At 36.8% G+C, this 18265-nt stretch overlaps 1 protein-coding gene across 5 annotated transcripts; it reads right to left on the reverse strand.

Moving 5' to 3' along the window:
• Position 1: 1 nt before the first annotated feature.
• pik3r6 (phosphoinositide-3-kinase regulatory subunit 6) lies at positions 2-16975 on the reverse strand. 5 transcript variants are annotated; one of them, XM_079883177.1, is made up of 21 exons: positions 16810-16942; positions 15990-16012; positions 15759-15860; positions 15120-15209; positions 13635-13726; positions 13184-13252; positions 12463-12595; positions 12200-12266; positions 10981-11164; positions 10395-10539; positions 10051-10137; positions 8481-8940; positions 6546-6645; positions 6267-6389; positions 5282-5389; positions 4899-5001; positions 4696-4763; positions 4385-4475; positions 4215-4267; positions 1826-1932; positions 31-1337 (listed from the first exon to the last, which is right to left on the reverse strand). In XM_079883177.1, exons 3-21 carry the CDS (start codon positions 15805-15807, stop codon positions 1181-1183), a joined length of 2286 nt encoding a protein of 761 aa, XP_079739303.1. In that variant the 5' UTR covers positions 15808-15860; positions 15990-16012; positions 16810-16942; the 3' UTR covers positions 31-1180. The 5 variants fall into 5 exon arrangements, with proteins under 5 accessions (XP_079739300.1, XP_079739303.1, XP_079739301.1 ...); XM_079883175.1 differs by having other exon boundaries at positions 15759-15863; XM_079883174.1 differs by lacking the exon at positions 15990-16012 and having other exon boundaries at positions 2-1337; positions 15759-15863; positions 16810-16975.
• Between the last annotated feature and the right edge of the window lie 1290 nt (positions 16976-18265).

Here is an 18265-nt window from a genome sequence, read left to right on the forward strand (position 1 = left end):
TAAAAATATACGTTTGTTTCTATTTTATTTGTGGTAAAAGTGTTATACATCGTAACTGTGTGAATAAATCTGGATCCAAGCTTATTGCAGGGTTTTGCAGGGCTTTTCCAGTCATTTGAACATTTATTTTTAACATATGCATTTGCAAATTCAAATTACAATATTTACAAAACCAGAGGTCAAATCAACAACTGTGCAAAATGTTGGAATGAATGAATTCCATAAAAATAAAAGATATAGGCCTAGATCTCAATTAGTTTGGCTAATTATATTATTGAGATTATATTTGTTCTTCAAAAGATATGGAAACTGGAAGACTGGGAAGACAAAATCAAAATACTGTACAGACAATCATGTGAGGAAGTCAGATCAAAATATTTGCACCAATAATTGTTGAAAGAAAGATTTTCACTCATGACCAGCTTAATGCACAACACAACCTTTCAAAGATTGAACCATTTGTGTAACAATAGTGCTGTTCTACACATCAGTCACATAGACAGTAAGAAACATTTATATCCACTATACTTTATAATTTTAAACATAATGTTGTTGACGCTGAAAAACATGTCATTCTCATGAAACTCCAAATGTAAACAAATATCATCACCAAATGTCATCAAACATGTATCAAAGAAGTGCAAATCATGGGGGTCGATTAAGGTAAAGTCAGTTTCTCTGAAACACTTGGTCAAATGGCATTCGGTGTGCAGACTAACTACTGCACATTATTTCTGCATTATATTGTAATAAAACATCATTTTTCTGGTGGAAAATCCTAATAAAAGACTTGGCAAAACTTGGCATGGAGAATTCTCTCTTTCACATGCACTTCATTTTTACACATTAAGGAACAGGTTCATTGTTAATGCAGAGAACAAGGTCAAACAAGTTCAAGTAACTCTTAAGTCTTTGAGAAACTCAATACCATGACTACATTTAGTGTTAGTAAGTTAGCCGAGTTGCAGATTAAAATACTTCCTGGATTGATCAACTTGTGATTCACAAATGAAAGTACATAATGCAGTAAAACCTGCTTGGTGAAGTGTCTTAGCTGATCATTTGATCACATACAGACACTACTGAATAGTGCATTGTTTAAAACACAATACACATATTGCAAGAGTCCAGAACTGGCCTTTATGTTTGCAGCAACCTCTCTATCCTGATCTTTGATCATTTAGTCGATTATTCCCGCAAACGTGTTAATGGGCAAAGGCAATCCTTTGCTCATGTATTTGCTCAGTCCAGCATCGATGTCGTCCTCTGTCATGAACTTTGACTTTAAGGATTTTTGAATATAATATCCAGGGTCTCGACATGGAGAGACCTCAATGCTGTGTTAGAAAATATAATGAAATACAAGCAAATCAATATCACTTTAAGATCAGAAAAAGGCCAGTCAGTAAGATTTTTTTTTATATACTTTTATTCAGCAAGGACGCAATAAATTGACCAAAAGTGACAGTAAAAAAAGACATGTTGTCACACAAATATCTATTTCAAATAAATGTTGTTCCTTTAAACTTAGATAAACTAGTTTGAACCGTTTCAACTTTGGTGTTTGATGTTTCATGAGCACCAAATCAGCATATTTAAATGATTTCTGAATTATCATGTGGCACTGAAGATTCAGATTTGCCATCACAGGAAATTGTAATAATACTTCATAATATGACTTGTTTTACTGTATTTTCAATCAAATAAATGCAGCCTTGTTGCGTAAGAGGCTTCTTTCAAAAATATAAAAAAAAACTTACTGACCCCAACATTTTAAACAACAGTGTAGGTTTAAAATTATGATAATTTGAGCAGAATTTCTCACCTCTCAACGTTCATAAATTTCCTTCGAAAGTCTTTGTCCAAACGCACTGTGAAAGTTGATTTGTCTGGCGTCTTCAATTTAAAATTGCATGTTCTGATCTTTGTCTCCTTATAACAAAAATAACAGCATAAATGTCCAAACTTAATCAGGTATAATTTGCATTTCCTACTCTAAAAAACACTTCACAATTGCAGTCCAACAATGTAAAACATCTTAGCGTTACGTATGTACGTATGTATTACGCGTCCTCACGGAACCTGGTGTCTGAGGCACATGTAACATCAAGCCAATCATTGGCCGACGCAGTGTGATGGCGTCACAAGGTGCACCTTAAAGTATAAGAAGGGCGCCTGACAACACATCAGATTTGTATTTTCTGAAAAAAGACACACAGGCATGCCCAAAGCATGGAAACATAGTTGGTACTGACGTCCCCATAGCGTCAGAATCTGATCCAGTGTCTCGTTCCCTTCTCAGGGAACCGGGGTTACATATGTAACCCTAAGACATTCCTTTTCGAGGGAACTCAATGATGCGTCAGATTCTGATGCTATGGGGACGTCAACACCAACTACCCTTTGCTGACCAATGCCCTCTAGTAGTTAGAGCCAATCTAGCAACCTAGGTCTAGGCACTAACTCGAAGGCCTCAGCCCTGAGCCAATAATGTGTCAGAGGGCGAGTGTTACACACCTTGATGGCTAACAGTAACTAGTATAGCAATGTAAGGAAAAACCCTGAAGTTTCTATGACCATATATAATGAGGTTCTCAAACTAGTCCGAGCCATGCTCCAGGAGAGTCTAGATCCCTTAGTGCAGAGCTACCAGTAAATCTTGTCCTAAGTCCATGACCCACATCTAGATAGGCTAGCCATAACCAATACGCTGGGGCAATGAGAAGGAGCATAACCTTGATTAATATCCAGTCCTGGAGAAGGTGACAGACAAGAGAGTATAACAACTGTTATTCAGTCATCTCAATTATCTATCCAGTTCTACTTCTGAAAGTGAGTACCTACATAAACCGACCCAACAAGGAGAGCGACTAACCCATTCTGCACTCATGAATACTAAACCAAGCTTAGCTTACTTTTCTTCAAGGTAAGGAGTGGGCCCAATCTCAGTTTAGGTCACCCCAATACTAACATAATTGAGGGGCCACAAGTGGCAGGTTCAACCTGATGCCATTCCCTTCTTAAGTTTTAGTTTGAAAGCAACTTCCTGCAACCCAAGAAGGGCTGATGGGGTTTGGGGTGATGGATGTGGAGACTGGAAGAAAGGGAAGAAAAGGTACAAAATGCGGTGAGAGCTATTACAGAACCTCTGCTCTCCACTCCTGGGAGGGGAGTCTCGGGCAGCCACACTCGCCTTCTGCTCCTTTCTCCAGGAACTTCTTCCTGGTGAGGAACCAGACGATTTAAGAGGAGACTTGACCCGGCGAGGGATATACTTCCCAAAGGCGGCAGGACTGTGTTCTCGCCTCTCTAAACCTGCCCACCACCATCTCAACTGCAGTGCCAAAAAGTCCAGAGGGCGATACAGGGGCATCAAGGAGGACCGTTTTATCACACTCCCTGATGCCTGACAAATTAAGTCATAGATGCCTCTCGGTCACTACCATAGCCATCATAGACCAGCCAATGGAGCGGGCCACATGCTTGGTGGTACGAAGAGCTAGATCTGTGGCTATACACAGTTCAGAGACTGTATCAGCAGATCTGCCTTGTAGGCTTGCAGTACTGCCATAGTGTGCAAAGCTCCACCAGTTTGACCAGCCACTGCATACACTATGCCCACCAGCCTGAATGTTGCCTGACATGGCTTAGAGGGCAAAACAGGAGCCTTCAGCATTTTGAGGATGTCCCCGGATGCATTCTCCTATAACCCTGCTCACACAGCCCCTCCACATTCGAATAACTAACTACGCGAGCAGAGTATGGATGTCCCCACGAATCTGACACCTCAGTGTGCAGGACAGGGAGATTATGGTTAATCTAAGCGACCATCTGCAGTCTTGTGTTTCGAGCCGGACCAGTCCAGTCTTAGCCAGGCTGTGGCATGAGTCATAAGCTCCAATAGCTCATCGTATTCATTGCTTTGCTGCGTGAAGCAGGAAACAGATCTTTTAGATATATCCATCTCAACTGACAACACGTCTATTTTGTCAGAATCAGAGGAGAGCAATGAGTCCTCGTTCACCGCAGAAGAAGCAGCTGAGCGGGCTAGACTGATTTATGCTTGTCTAACCAGCATAGCCAAGCAGAGCATCAGCATACCAGTATCCCAAGCTGACAGCCAGCACAATATTTTCCATTCTATTCTCTCAAAAATGTTTTAAAATACACAGTTTTCTCAGTTTGTACAGTTTCTAAGGTTTAGCCAAGCTTACCGTGTTACTCTTTGGTTTTGTGTCATTGAAAGTAACTGTGAGACAGTTGAGATCTACAAATGGAAAGAAAAAAATAGTCATTGATTTAAATTTATTTAGGTTTTTAATTTAAGTTGATCTAAATTGATTAACAAAAACAAATACCTTTCATTAAAATAATTTCACTTTACCTTCAGTTTTGTTTTCTGGTATTGCTGAAATCTGGGCGCCAGTGGTTCTGAGAGAGAACCCTTTTTCAACCTCCCTGTTGCTTAGAGACACCTAAAAGGAATGTGAAGGGTCATATGAGGTAAACTAACATTTGCTGGTCATTTACTTTTTAACTCTAGAAAAAAATCTAGAATGCCTCTTTGAAACTATAAAAATGTGACTCACTGGAAAACCGACAATTCAGCACAGTCACATTGTGTGTGACTACATGAAAATACTGTTTAAATACTTCGATAATCATATAAGCATAGACAGCATAAGTCACACTCACTTTTAAGTAGCTAAAGGAGATCAGAGCCCCACAGAGCTCAGCAGGCATCTTCTTCTGTTTGGCAGTGTCTGAGGGAAGAATGTGGGCTCTAAATATTGGACGAATAAACCACTGGCTTTTTTGTGTGTGCCAATGACTATACTTGTCCTGACTTTTGTTGCTGAATATAGTTAAAAAGTTAAAAATGCAAGTCTCTCACACACCTTTTTGTGCTACTTGGGCCATTTTGAAGTCTGGGAAATCCACTTCCAGGTCTGTGACAAAAACTTCTTCCAAAGCTTCTTTGGACTTGTTGGAAAAGTGAATCTGCACAAGTAGAACGGAAAATAAAAACAAGACTGTTATGTTATAGTTCAGAAAGTGTTCTATATTCAACAGCTTGGCATTCTGGGCAAACTTGTGGCTCATTATGAAACAATATCGATAACTCTTTATGCTTTCTCTTCTCTCAAACTGCTTTCACATCCTTTATGCTTATTTTGTATTGTGTATTTACTGCAACCTACTAAATTACACCTTATTCTCATTGCATCATAGCTGAAAAAACTGACTACATAAAACATTACTAAAAGTCATTCATTCTCACCTTGATGTAGTAAATGTTGAAGTACACTGGCTGCTGTCCCATTCGGACGTAGTACGAGATGATGTCAGCTAAGAAAAGGTCAGATTCGTGTGGTTTGCCACTGTTGGCCTGGAAAAGTAAAAATAAAACATGGCAGAACCATTTTCATGTAAAGTTATTTATAATTTAAAGACCAGAAAAATTGACAAAAAAATTGACCACTGACAACATTTACTGGGAGTGATGTTGTTGACTCTTGTGAAGAAGAAGTGCGGTAAATTGTATGGCATGTGCACTTGTAATATACTTAATATACTTTAAAAACTGTACTTGCAGATGATATATATTAATGAAATGAAAAGCCACTTCCATGACAAAGTTTATTTACACACTCAAGTAAACTTTTAAAAGGTGCACTTTAGCCATATTTCCAAGACTATAAAAGTAGGTTACACTTTGTTTTGAAGGTCCACTTTAGACATTCTACTTCAATGTCTAAAAATGTTGATGTATTTAAAATACATTTAAACTATAATATATTTCATTTCATTTCATTTCATTTAAGATGCAATTAAGAACCCGGAAACATTACATTCAGTCTGCACTTTCAAATATTCTTTAAAGTATATTATTTTCACAATGAGTAGGGTTTTTTTTTTAGAAGTAAGGGGATGTTTAAATATGTGTCATGAGTACTGTGACATAAATATTTTTGGGATTAAATGATGTCAGTTGTTCACACATTTCTTTATATACAAAGCAATAAACAACCTAACAAATTAAAACAAACGTATAAGCTAAAATGCCAATTAAGTGTTCTTCACAATGAACAGTTGCTGGCTTTGCATTTATACAAGGAAATGACTGAAAAGAAAAATGCCTGAAAGAGAAACTTTTAAACTTCCTCATTCCATTCTGACTGGCATCACTTGCTAAAAATACATGACCATATATTTGTACCCAAGAATGGCTAATATGCTAAATATCTGCCTATCTTTTCACATACCGTTCTCGCAAGATCAGGAATCATCTGTCCAAGACTACAGACATTGCAGTCATACCACGGATCCACCATTCCAAGATAAGAGCCCAGAGCACAGAAGTTACTGCTTGCAGAGGGCACGGTCTCCTAAAACAAAAGTTATATAAGATCATGCTAGTTCTGCTAAAATGGAAGGTATTTTTAAAACTTTTTTCCCTACACTAGTAAACTAATCACAGGTATCCATCACAGTACACTTGCCACACGTGAACCTAAAGAGAAAAAGTGTATGATTCTTTGTACCTTTACAGGGGAGGTTGCAGACGACTGCCGAGCAACAGGGATGTAGTACATCTGTAGGTTGACTTTCGTAGTCAGAAACCGTCTCCTGGCTTCCCGTTTCCTGTGAAGCAAAGTCAAACAATTGTCATAGACAGTGTTTTAAAAAAAGGAAACTTTCTGATAACTTCCTCATTACAGATAATTAAGAGGCTTCTTCAATAAACAGTAACAATAACTGAAGTGATCTGTTTATAGGGTCTTTACACTATGTTTACTCTATAACAACCATAGAAATCAAGTCACCTTTAATCTGCAGTATATATGAATGTTGTTACTGTTTTAAGCCATTTTTAGGACTATTAGCTTGTCCCCTTCAAATTGTATCAGAAATATCAGGGAGAACTGTCCTGATATCATTATGGTCAAAGAGCCTCATTAAAAGAATACAATTACTGAAGAGAAAACCTTAATAAGTAGTTTGGCAAAATCTTTTATTATAATTTCTAAGGAGAAAGAAATATTTGAAAAAATGTGGTGCAACCAACAAAATTGTGTGGTGCAAACAACTTTCAGAAACATGCGGAAAAATAGTATTCAGGAAATTATATTATAGGTAGGACCACACAGCTTATTAATATTTAAAAAAGTGGTGTGACTGACTTTTTCTTTTTTTTTTTTTTTTTAAACTAGATATTTCGGTAACACTTTAGAATACTGTTTTGTATTAATGAACAACTACACAGGAACAAATGAGTAATGCACCATTAACATTCTAGTAACTATTATTAACTAACAAGAAACTCTGATTAATGAATTAGTAAGTATCAGTGCTTAGTAAAATGTGGTAGTTATACACTATTAGCTAATCAAAAACTACTACTTTATTATTGTTATTATTATTATAGATATTGCAGTGTCTTGTTAATCCTCCAGAGGAGTTTAAGTGTGTGTGGGGTGGGGAGGTTTGTCTAGTTCTTGTCTGAATTCACCCATTTTTTCTTTTCTTTTTTTCTTCTTGGTTTTCTTCCTACTGTTTTGTGTATCATTCAGAGTTAAATGTGGGGATTTGAAAAAGTCCAGATAATGTTCCCTTGACTGTATTGCTCTGTTTTTTTTTAACTGTCTGTGTAATAATAAAACAATAATAAAAATAAAAATAACTTTTTTTCATACCTCCCAAAGGACTAATTACTATATACAGGTTCATAGTAAATGTGCATAATGTATAATTAATTCCAACGTGAAGATCATGGTAACCCACTATAATGACTCAAGTATTACCAAATCCTTCAGAAGGAATTACTAATTATTTGGATCAGTATTCTAAAGTGAAAAACATGACAACTTCCAAATATTGACTGTAGTCATTGTAAGCTTTTGAGGTTTTGGATAGTAATGACTCAAGTATTAATAAATCCTTCTAAAGGAACTACTAAAGTGAAGATCATGGTAAGTGTTAATTAACTCAAGTGTTACTTAATACATCAGAAGGAATTAATGTCCAAAACCTTACAAAAACCTTACAATCCAAACAATTAGTAATTCCTTCTGAAGGATTTGGTAATACTTGAGTCATTACTAGTGGGTTACCATGATCTTCACTTCAGAATTAATTATAAATTATGCATTATTCATGTTAATTATGAACCTGTATATAGTAGTTCTTAGTAGACATGGAGGTATGAAAAAATAGTAGCTATTGGTTAGCTAATAGTGAATTACCACATTCGACAAAGCACTATTACATACTAATTGGTTAATCAGAGTTTCTTGTTAGTCAATAGTAAATACTAGAGTGTTAATATTGTGCTACTCATTTGCTCCTGTGTAGTTATTCGTTAATGACTGAACATTATTCTAAAGTGTTACCGATTTTTCTTTTCTTTATCATAGAGACTCTCGTATGTCTTTGACCCAAATAATAACAAGTATCACAGATGGCATATCATCTCTTACCTAAACCAGTAGTACGCCCTGGCTAGCCTTCCCACTGCCCGGTCATCTCCCATCACCACTATTTTAGCAGTGTAGTCCCGTTCTTCTTTGGGCAAGGTGGTCCCACTGTTTCCTGCTCTCCTCTGCAGTGTGCCACTGCTGCCAGCTGTGCCCGTCTCCTCCAGTGCGTCCTGCATCAGGGCCATGCTGTCAGTGACCGATGGCTTCACCTTGATTCCTCCACGCCGTGAGAGCCGCCCACTGGTGTTTTCAGACTTTGAGCTTCCTCCAGTAAATTCCATGTCAGAAGCCTCGGGTCCCTGCATGTCACGCTCTATACCGCTGTCCGTCGACATGACAGAGTGCCGTGGCATCTCTGAGTTGAGCTCTGTGTGGAGGTCCGACATATAGAACTCATCTGGGTTAAGAGAGAGGTTTTCACCGTAGGATCCGGAACGGATGAATTTGGCCAGTTCTCTCCCTGTGACAGACACGATCAAAGGATATGTTGTATTTTAGTGAACAGCCTCATCTCAGTAACTCTCGTGGGTTTGGATGAGTTCATGTGTGCTAGGATCTATTTTTATGTGACCTAACCCTGAAAAATTGTGTTTGTTGCTGTAATCTAATGCAGACTGTTTTATTCTTTTTAGGCTTCCTAAAAAAAAAAAAAATCAAACTACTGTGTAATAATTCAAATATATCCTTCTAGATTATCATAAGAGATTTCAACAATGTCATAAACTATGCTCAGATTTGCCAAGATACTAAAATCTGCAATCTAAGAAATTCAAGTTTCTTAGATTCTAAGAAAGTCAAGTTGTATCTTCTGTTAAAAATGATCATAACACATTACAACACAACACAACATTATTGTATTAATGGAGAAAATATTATTTTAGTATATTTATTTACACTAAGTGCCCATCTTGTGTGGCAAAGACAATTTACACTAACTTACATTTACATTAACAAAAGAAACCAAATCAGTAGCGGGGTCAGTGATGGACACTCAATTTTGATTTTACATGACTGATCCAAGTTTGAATATGTCTGTTTCTGATCCCATTTTTATCTCTTTTCCCATTGCATACCAGCTCGGAAAGGTGTTCATTTTAAATACAAGTGTAAATAAAGCAATAATGGGTATTTAATAGAAGGAATAAAGTGTTTAATGGGCATTTAATAGGCCTATAATTGAAACTGGATGTGATATCCTCGCATCGATCGGACAGGCCGGCACATCGACTGCAATGTGTGCAGCTCTCTTTGTTACAATGCTCAAAAACGTGGCTCCCTTCATGGACTTTTGAGACACCTTTACTGATCAGCAGGTTTAATATAGTTAGGGGTAGGTGTAGGGGTGGGCTTTAGAGATAGGGCAAGTAAAGTCCAGATAAGGCAGCATTAATTTATGATTTTGATAAATATGCACTGAATATGTTTTTATTACATACTATTTTATATTGCAAATGGAGACAAATGCTTAGTGCAAAGAAAAGTGTACACATTACACTTGCAATATTGTCTTGTAACAGTATTAGTGCAAATAGCCACTTCCAAAATATTTTAGTAAAAGAATCCCACTCACAGAGCTCCTCCTCCTCCCACCACAGATGGAAACTAATCTCCGGATTGGGAAGTGGAACATCGCACAAGGAGCCATGGGACAATAGACCTGAAAACCAAAACAGTCATAATGACACCACAAACAAATCCTGCTTCCTGATCCGGCAAACACATCTGATATCAAAAGGGAAAATAACAAAATATCTAGTTCTAGATCTTTTTTTAGAGAAGATATTTTAGAAAAAGCTATTTTGGTACAGATGGAGTCTGTCAAGAGTGTTTATTTGTGTTTGTGAGAGAGTATAGATAAGAATATAGAAATAGTGTAGAATAGAATAGAATAGAATAGAAGTAGGTGTAGTGCACCTTTGTTGGTGTCACAGAGGATCTGTGAGTATAACTCTTGTAGTTTCTGTCTGATCTGACCCTGTCCACCTCTGTTCACATCTGTGCTCTGTTCTACTGTTGCAAGCACTTCATTGAAGTATGACTCCACGTCCTGGTCCAAGTCCTGTCATGAGCGCAGACACATAGATAATCAGACACACAAACACATAGACAGCATGAAATCACACGTGCAGATGCACACACAACATATAGCCATAATTCAGACAGACACATATGGGATGTCCTGTGGATGTCCTGTCCTGTTGCTTTGAGTTTTCTGAAAACAAACTGCAGACAGATGACATGTGGACAGAGACAGAGAGATGCTGACCTGCAATAAATGCTCACCCTTTGTCTCCATCATTGTGTAGTCTAACTAAAATTATAGAGTTTTTCGACTGTTATACAGAAGTTAAATGTAGGTACAGGCAATTTCCCCTTCATTTAGAAATAATTCATGCTTTCTCTTCAAAGAAATTTTTCAGTAAATGGGCAGTTCTTGTGGTTCACAAAAACTTGACTATGCTAGTCCAAAACTTCAGCTTTTCTAAATAAAATGACCAACCTGCAGCGCATCATTGAGAGAGGGTCCGTGACAATCCTCTCCCAGTATCGCCTGAATACTGTGCTGCACTACACAGCGCATCATGCTCAACGGGGTCCGGACCATTCCTTGAGCCTCAATGTCAGCCTTCAGGACAGTGCTGAGAGACTCGGAAAACACCGCAGGATCCGCAAACACAAACACCCTGAATACAGAATATAGCCAATCAAACCTCACGGACACAATTAGTCACACAGTGAAAAAAAACTAAACATTCTGATTCACTTCTGCCTGGGCTGAAGTGAAAGTTTATTTGATAAAGCTTCCTGCTGACTTCAGCAGCCACATCAACCCTGTAGAATGGAAGCAATTTATTACCAGTGCAAAACAATCAGCAACTGGGTTAACAGGCTTTGAAATATCTGGATGCACAACATATTAAAAACGGCTGACTTTACAAATAATTAATCTTCTAGTTTTCACCCTCTATTCCTATGTTATGTGGGGTTCTTTAGAAAAGGGCACACCTTTGTTTTAATCTAACCAATCAAATCAGTATTATCTTTTTAATAAACAGCCGTGACAACAGTTGTTTCCTTATTACTTTCTATATTTACACATTTAGATAGCCTTCCAAAAACTGAAAAATCTGGTAGTACTCGTTTCAACAATTAGAAAGCACAGAAACTCCACTGTTAACTTGATATGTATTAGTATATAGAAATGAACATTACCCAATAATAACAAATGCTATAAAAGTATTATTATTTCATATTAGCTTGTACTATTGCTCATGTTGCATTAATGTTAAAGAAAACATTAAATCGAAATGAACAGTTTGTATTTGTTTATAGAATGTTGCTGTAAAAAGATAAGAAAGAAAAACGCTCCAGAAATGTGACACTAACATGAAACGTTTGCGGCAACTACCCGACAATGATTCAACCAGCTCCGATGGACAAAAACAAGTCACGCCCTACATGTTTTTCTCATTGTAGAAACTTCTTTTTGTTAAACGATGTGTATGTTTGTGCAGTTATTTAAAGATAAAACACACTCTTTTTAAAATAAGGGTTAAATAAGTGTTTAATAGTTTAAACACTATAGGTCAATGAAATATATTAGCAGTTGTGTGATAATGATGATATAGTCCTCATGCAGGTTGCAAATAAGGAAAGGCATTGAATACACATAACAACTGTTATGTTTTAAGTTTTGCTAAGGTATGAAAGGGACTCACCTCTCCTGGGGATAGTGTTCATTTTTTAGATTTTGTTCTGCAAGTATCCTTTTCTGATACAAAAGGCCTATGAGGAAAGAAACAAGACAAACTCAAGCAAGAATGTACTTCAGACTCATAGGGATCATCTTTTTTGTTTACAACTTGATTGACTGATAAGTTTGTTTTTTTGGCTGCAAAAAACAAGCCAAAATCAACACCAAAATCAAGAGAGATGAGAATGTTTGTCATACTTTGTCTGAAGATTTAAAAAGGTGACTAACCTGGAGCTAATCGTTCTGCTTTCATTTGCCCAGCATAACTGAAGCCCACAGTACAGTACGGCTGAGGCAGAGTCAACAACCTCTTGCAGAAGTCATAAACTCTTTTATAGAGGTCATCAGGAATGTATACTGTCTGCAAAGAAACACGTGGGTGTTCATGCAGGGAGTTAAGCAGTTTCGTTGAACTGACCAAATTTAGAAATGAGAATGTGTGAGTTTGAGACTTATATGCAAAAATCACATCTGAACAATCATGTGTGCCAATGTCTATAACAGTGCTTCTTAACTGGTTAGTCTGTTCTGATGTTTGCTAAATGCAAAAATAAAATGTAATCAACCATATAATCATCCACAGTTTACGATAGCTTGCATTTTATAAATAACACATATACTGTATTGTTGTAGACGTCAAAAACTGTGTCTCCAATCAAACTCTTTTAGTGCTATAATATGGTAAGCACCAATACAATTAAAATGTCCTATTCATTGTGCGTCAAGTAAAGTTTTTTTTTTTTCAGTTTAGATTCAGTTTATGGTAATAACAACACATTTCATTTTATTTATATATAAAAAAAAAAATTTGCGATAAACAATTTGACTGTGTTGGATCACCACTTGATGTAAAATCTGGATCATATGGAGCAAATCCAGTTGAGAATCACTTGTTTAAAAGAAAAATAAAGGAACGTAAAAGGTATAAAAGTATAGCCATTTTTCTTACCTGCATCACAGCATAGATGAGTGTATTAAGCAGAGGAATGAGATGTTTCTTGCAGTCAATTCTTTCAGCCTACATACAAAAAGGTTAGAAAAACACAGAAAATCATGTTTACCATCTATTCATCCGGTCATTCACAAAATTCTGTAAATCCTCACAGCCTACAGCTGTCCTTTGTGGGTTTAAATGATGTTAATCATTATTAATTATGAGATAACTAACTAATAATAGTTAACTGTTATTATAATGAATCAAATTTCTTCCTTTTTTTTTTATTCCAGCAGCAACAGATAATCAGGTGTTTCAGGCAGGTATTTTCAAGTAACCAATGTTCTCATAATAAACACTATATGGTCATTTCTTAAAGTAATAGCATTTATGTTATACTCATTAAACATGGGAATTACACTGCAGCATACTAACAAGCATTATGCCATAGAAACTGGTGACTCACTCTTTCTAGTTCCTTGATGGTCACCCTCACCAGAGCCAGACTCCTGACAGAACTGGCTTGCACTTTCTTGTGTAATGTCCATCTCAGCATTCCTGCAGAATGAACAAACATGAACAATTCAGACCAAGCTAGAATATGTATTTGTCAGATTTTGTGTATTGATATTGTCACTCAAAACTGGCATTTATATAAATTTATATATAGGCTGACATAAACAGATGACACTACTGATTAGATTGTAGATCCATTTATTGCTGACCTTATTGCATATGTATTTGTAGGAGTTTCCTTTTTAGATTAAACATTTATGGGAGCATTGGGAGGAGAGTAAATGAATCATGCAACATTTGCGCTCATCAATTTACTGGTATTTGCGCCATTATTTACAGCCCACCAAAAAATGACAAGTGACTAAAAAAAAAGCATTCAGCTTTAATGCAGGATCAGATGTTAGGCAGAATGCATAGATAGAAACAAACAAACAAACAAACAAAAATATTGCAGAGAGGGCTATAACCTTAACAGACTTGGCTGAAGATAATGTGTGTATTAAAGGGTTAGTTCACCCAAAAATTAAAATTCTGTCAGTAATTACTCACTCTCATGGTGTTCCAACCCCGTAAGACTTTCATTCATCTTCAGAACACAAATTAAGATTTGATTAAATCTGAGAGCTGTCTCACTTCTCCATAGGCTTCTCTGTAATTGAAACTTGCCGGCCCAGAAAATTAGTAAAGACATTGTTAAAATAGTCCAAGTGATTACAGTGGCTCAACATTCAGTTTATCATGTGACGTGAATACTTTTTATGCGCAAAAAATACGACTTTATTCAACTATTAATTTTCTTCTGTGTTGGACTCTGGGTGAGTTCACATAGTGTAACAGCACAGCGCTTCTGGGTTGTACGTCAGAACATAGGCTCACTATTGGCCAGCATCACACACATGACCAGCGTCGGCCAATAGTGAGCCTACGTTCTGATGTACAACCCAGAAGCGCTGCACTGTTACACTACGAGGCCCACACAGAAGAAAATGAATAGCTGAATAAAGTCGTTATTTTTGGGGTTTTTTGCACACAAAAAGTATTCTCGTCGCTTGATAAACACTTGGACTATTTTAAACATTGTCTTTACTAACTTTAAATTACAGAGAAGCCTATGGAGGAGCGAGACAGCTCTCAGATTTTATAAAAAATATCTTAATTTGTGTTCCGAAGATGAACGAAAGTCTTACGGGGTTGGAACAACATGAGGGTGAGTAATTACTGACAGAATTTTCTTTTTTGGGTGAACTAACCCTTTAAACCCAGAGATGTGTTAAAGCAGTGGTTTAGAAACACAAATAGGCCTACTGAACAAACACATTGGTCATGGTGGTTATCATTTTTTTTTCACTGAAGCTACTGGCCATCTAACTGGGTCAGGGTTTAGCCTTTAGGTATATGTGTGTTCTTTTAGTGAGTGTGATCTGTTAAATCCTACCTTTGTTGACAACTGGTTGCTCAGTGTCCATTTCTCTCATAATGGTTAGCAAGCTACGGTAGACTTCGGATTCGATTGCAGCATATTCAGCTTTTTAAAGAGAAGCCAACAACATAACATTTGAATGCTGATATGTTTATCGAATCGCATGTGTGAGATACACTACTGTTCACTACTGTTTTAAAAGAAATTACAACTTTTATTCAGCAAGGATGCATTAAATTGATCAAACTGTTTTCAACTGTGATAATAACAATAAGAAATCTTAATTGAGCATCAAATGAACATTTTAGACTTCTGAAGGATTATGTGACACTGAAGAATGGAGAAATGGCTGGTAAAAATTCAGCTTTACCATTGTAAAATATATTAAAGCAGTCATTTTAAACTGTAATAATATTTCACAATATACTTGGTTTTACTGTATTTTTTTAACAAATAAATGCAGCCTTGGTCAGCATGAGAGACTTCTTTAAAAAAAAAAAAATTTAAATCTTACAAAACCCAAACTTTTGAATAGTAGTATCCATTTAAAATGGATACAAATGGATAATCAAATATTAACATAGAAATTTCTCACAAAGTACCCATTCTTATTTATAATAGACTATGAGTTTCTCCAAAAGGCGCAAGTCTCACCTGCCGAGTCCATAATATTAATACTGCTAGAATTCCTCCAAGATGCCATAATGTAGCTTGGTCCTTACATAATGAGGTAAAAGGAAATAATCACCACTGTGACTGCTGACACAAAGACAAGCACAAATTATACAGAACGTTATTGCATAAAATCAAGAGAAAATAAGAACACTATACATTGAAAATTTACTAAAGAGCATTCAAGCATTCAAAAAATCATCATTTACTCACTCTCATGTTGTTATTTCTTTCTTCTGCGGAACACAGAAGAACATATTTTGAATAACGCTAGGGTCCAAACTTTCATTGTATGACATTTTCCAACAAATATATATTTTTTGTGTGTTCCACAGGCAGAAGAAATGTATACTGGTTTGGAATGACATGAGCATGAATAAATGGTTTCCTGAAATAACCCTTTAACGTGCTGGTCATATCAATGTGACTCACTGGTCTATTTTCCACTTCATGATGCTGAGAGTTTTCAACATATTTTCAAGTTATTTTGAGCATGATAATTTGCACTCTGTGTTAACAGTGAACTCTTTACTGTAATTGATAGTTAAAGCTGTTTACCAAAAAGCACACACACATACACTCACACACAAGACACAACCATGCCTTAACAGACTCAGGTGCACTTTTACCCACTACTGAGTACACAAGAAAACTTCCTCTTCATTTCACCCTCTCAGATACGGTTTAAAACTGACCAGCAACGGAATGCAACTAACTGCTCCACTTCTGAGACACTTTTAAGTGTACTTCCAAGAAAAAGAGTGAGGAAATGAAAAAGCAGTGAAACCCCCCCCCCCCCCCCCCCCCCCCCCCAACAGTAGTACTACGAAAAATAAATAGGCTAACTGGAACTAAACAAAGGGGCCTTTTTCAGTGACCGACACAGCACGTAATTATGCAACTTTCCGATAGCTTGGTTTCTCACTTGCTGAACTCAAAGTCACATTTCACAGGCTACCTCCAGTAAGCTGCAACTGTCTGTTAGGGAAATAAAATGTTGAAGTTCAAGAGAAAAAAAAGTTTACTGACTTACCTTTCGTCCTTGTGAGTATATTAATGGACTACATCGTATGGCATGTGTATAAAAAAACACTTGTTCTGGCCAGACAGTCAGAGTGAGAGCTGCACTCTATGTAACACTTCCTCTAACTGCTGCGGCTGATACTGAGGACAAATGCAACTCTGACTCAAAGCTGAGTGAACGCGAGGGAGGGACAAGAGAGAGAGAGAAAGAGAGAGAGAGAGTTTGACAGAGGCAAGGCAGAGGAAAGTTTAGAAGGAAGATTAGGGGGAGAAATGTGTGAAAGAAGCGTGCAGAGTGGGTGTGTGGACAAACTTAAGGGAAAGTCCTCTGTAATATGAATGATAAATTAAGCAAATATACTCAAACAACACCTTGAACCTAATTTTGGACAAGTTCAGGCGGAACTTTCTCATATCCAGCCAAGCAACGTGATGCATGTGCGGTCTGCATAAGCCTAGTGCTGCAGAACGGCAAAACCAGCGTGCAAAGATTAAGCCCCTGATCCTGCACATAAAGGCATTGAACAAGTGAAGAGAAACAGGGTCAAGAGCGCTGTATCAGCACAGAAAGCTGAGCTCGCTGAACCACAGGCTTCCTGTCGCTCACTTGGCCCTCACTCTCAGAGAGACAGATGACAGGACCTGACACACATCCTGCCCCCATAAATGTGGGGGCGGACGACACACACGGCTGATATATTTTTAGTACCAGCCAGGAGGGAAAAAAAGTTACACTTTTACTTGTACTTTGTCGCTTTAGGTTCAGTCTTACTTAAGATAAGAACTCTCTTTAAACATATAATAACCTTAAGGTGTATAGATGAGGGTCTATGACAAATAAAAGCCCAGTAGCAATACTGACCTTTAATAAGGCCTGTTACAAAAACATAGCCTATAGGCTACTTAAAAGCTGTTTAAGTCATTGTATACATGAATTTAATTTAATTTTAATGCATGTGTGGCTAAATTACTGACAACAATGGGTAGCATTTACAATAAGGTTAGTTAGTTAGTCATTAATTAACTTAACATACTTCAGCATTTATTAATATTAGTTCATATTAATTTCAACATTTACTAATACGTTATTAAAATCAAAGGTTGTATTTGTTAACATTAGTCAACCCACTGTGAACTAACATGAACAAACAACGAACAGCTGTATTTTTATTAACTAACATTAACAAAGATTAATAAATAGCTACTGTAACAAATGTATTGCTCGTTGTTAGTTCATGCTAGTTAATACATTAACTAATATTAACCAATGAACCTTATTGTAAAGTGTTACCCAAAAATGAGTGTCATGACAATGGCCCACATTTTTCATAGACGAAAAAAACAACAAAACGATTCAAAATGATTCGAATACAGCAAATAAAAGGCATAAATGCATGCAGACAAATATGTGCAAACAGTAGGACTAATAAACAGCATGCAATAACATTTGAAAAAACAACTCTGTG

This window comes from Squalius cephalus (assembly GCF_949319135.1).
Source record: "Squalius cephalus genome assembly, chromosome: 10".
Lineage (NCBI taxonomy): Eukaryota > Metazoa > Chordata > Actinopteri > Cypriniformes > Leuciscidae > Squalius > Squalius cephalus.

What these genes read in the sequence shown, in the direction of transcription:
- pik3r6 (XM_079883174.1), bottom strand. Translation starts at nt 15,807, where the DNA reads ATGGCATCTTGGAGGAATTCTAGCAGTATTAATATTATGGACTCGGCA. An exon ending in AGGGCGTACTACTGGTTTAG is followed by an intron (nt 6,646 to 8,480) that starts GTAAGAGATGAT and finishes TTTGCTTCACAG; the next exon opens with GAAACGGGAAGCCAGGAGAC. An exon ending in ACCAGAAAACAAAACTGAAG is followed by an intron (nt 4,268 to 4,384) that starts GTAAAGTGAAAT and finishes TTCCATTTGTAG; the next exon opens with ATCTCAACTGTCTCACAGTT.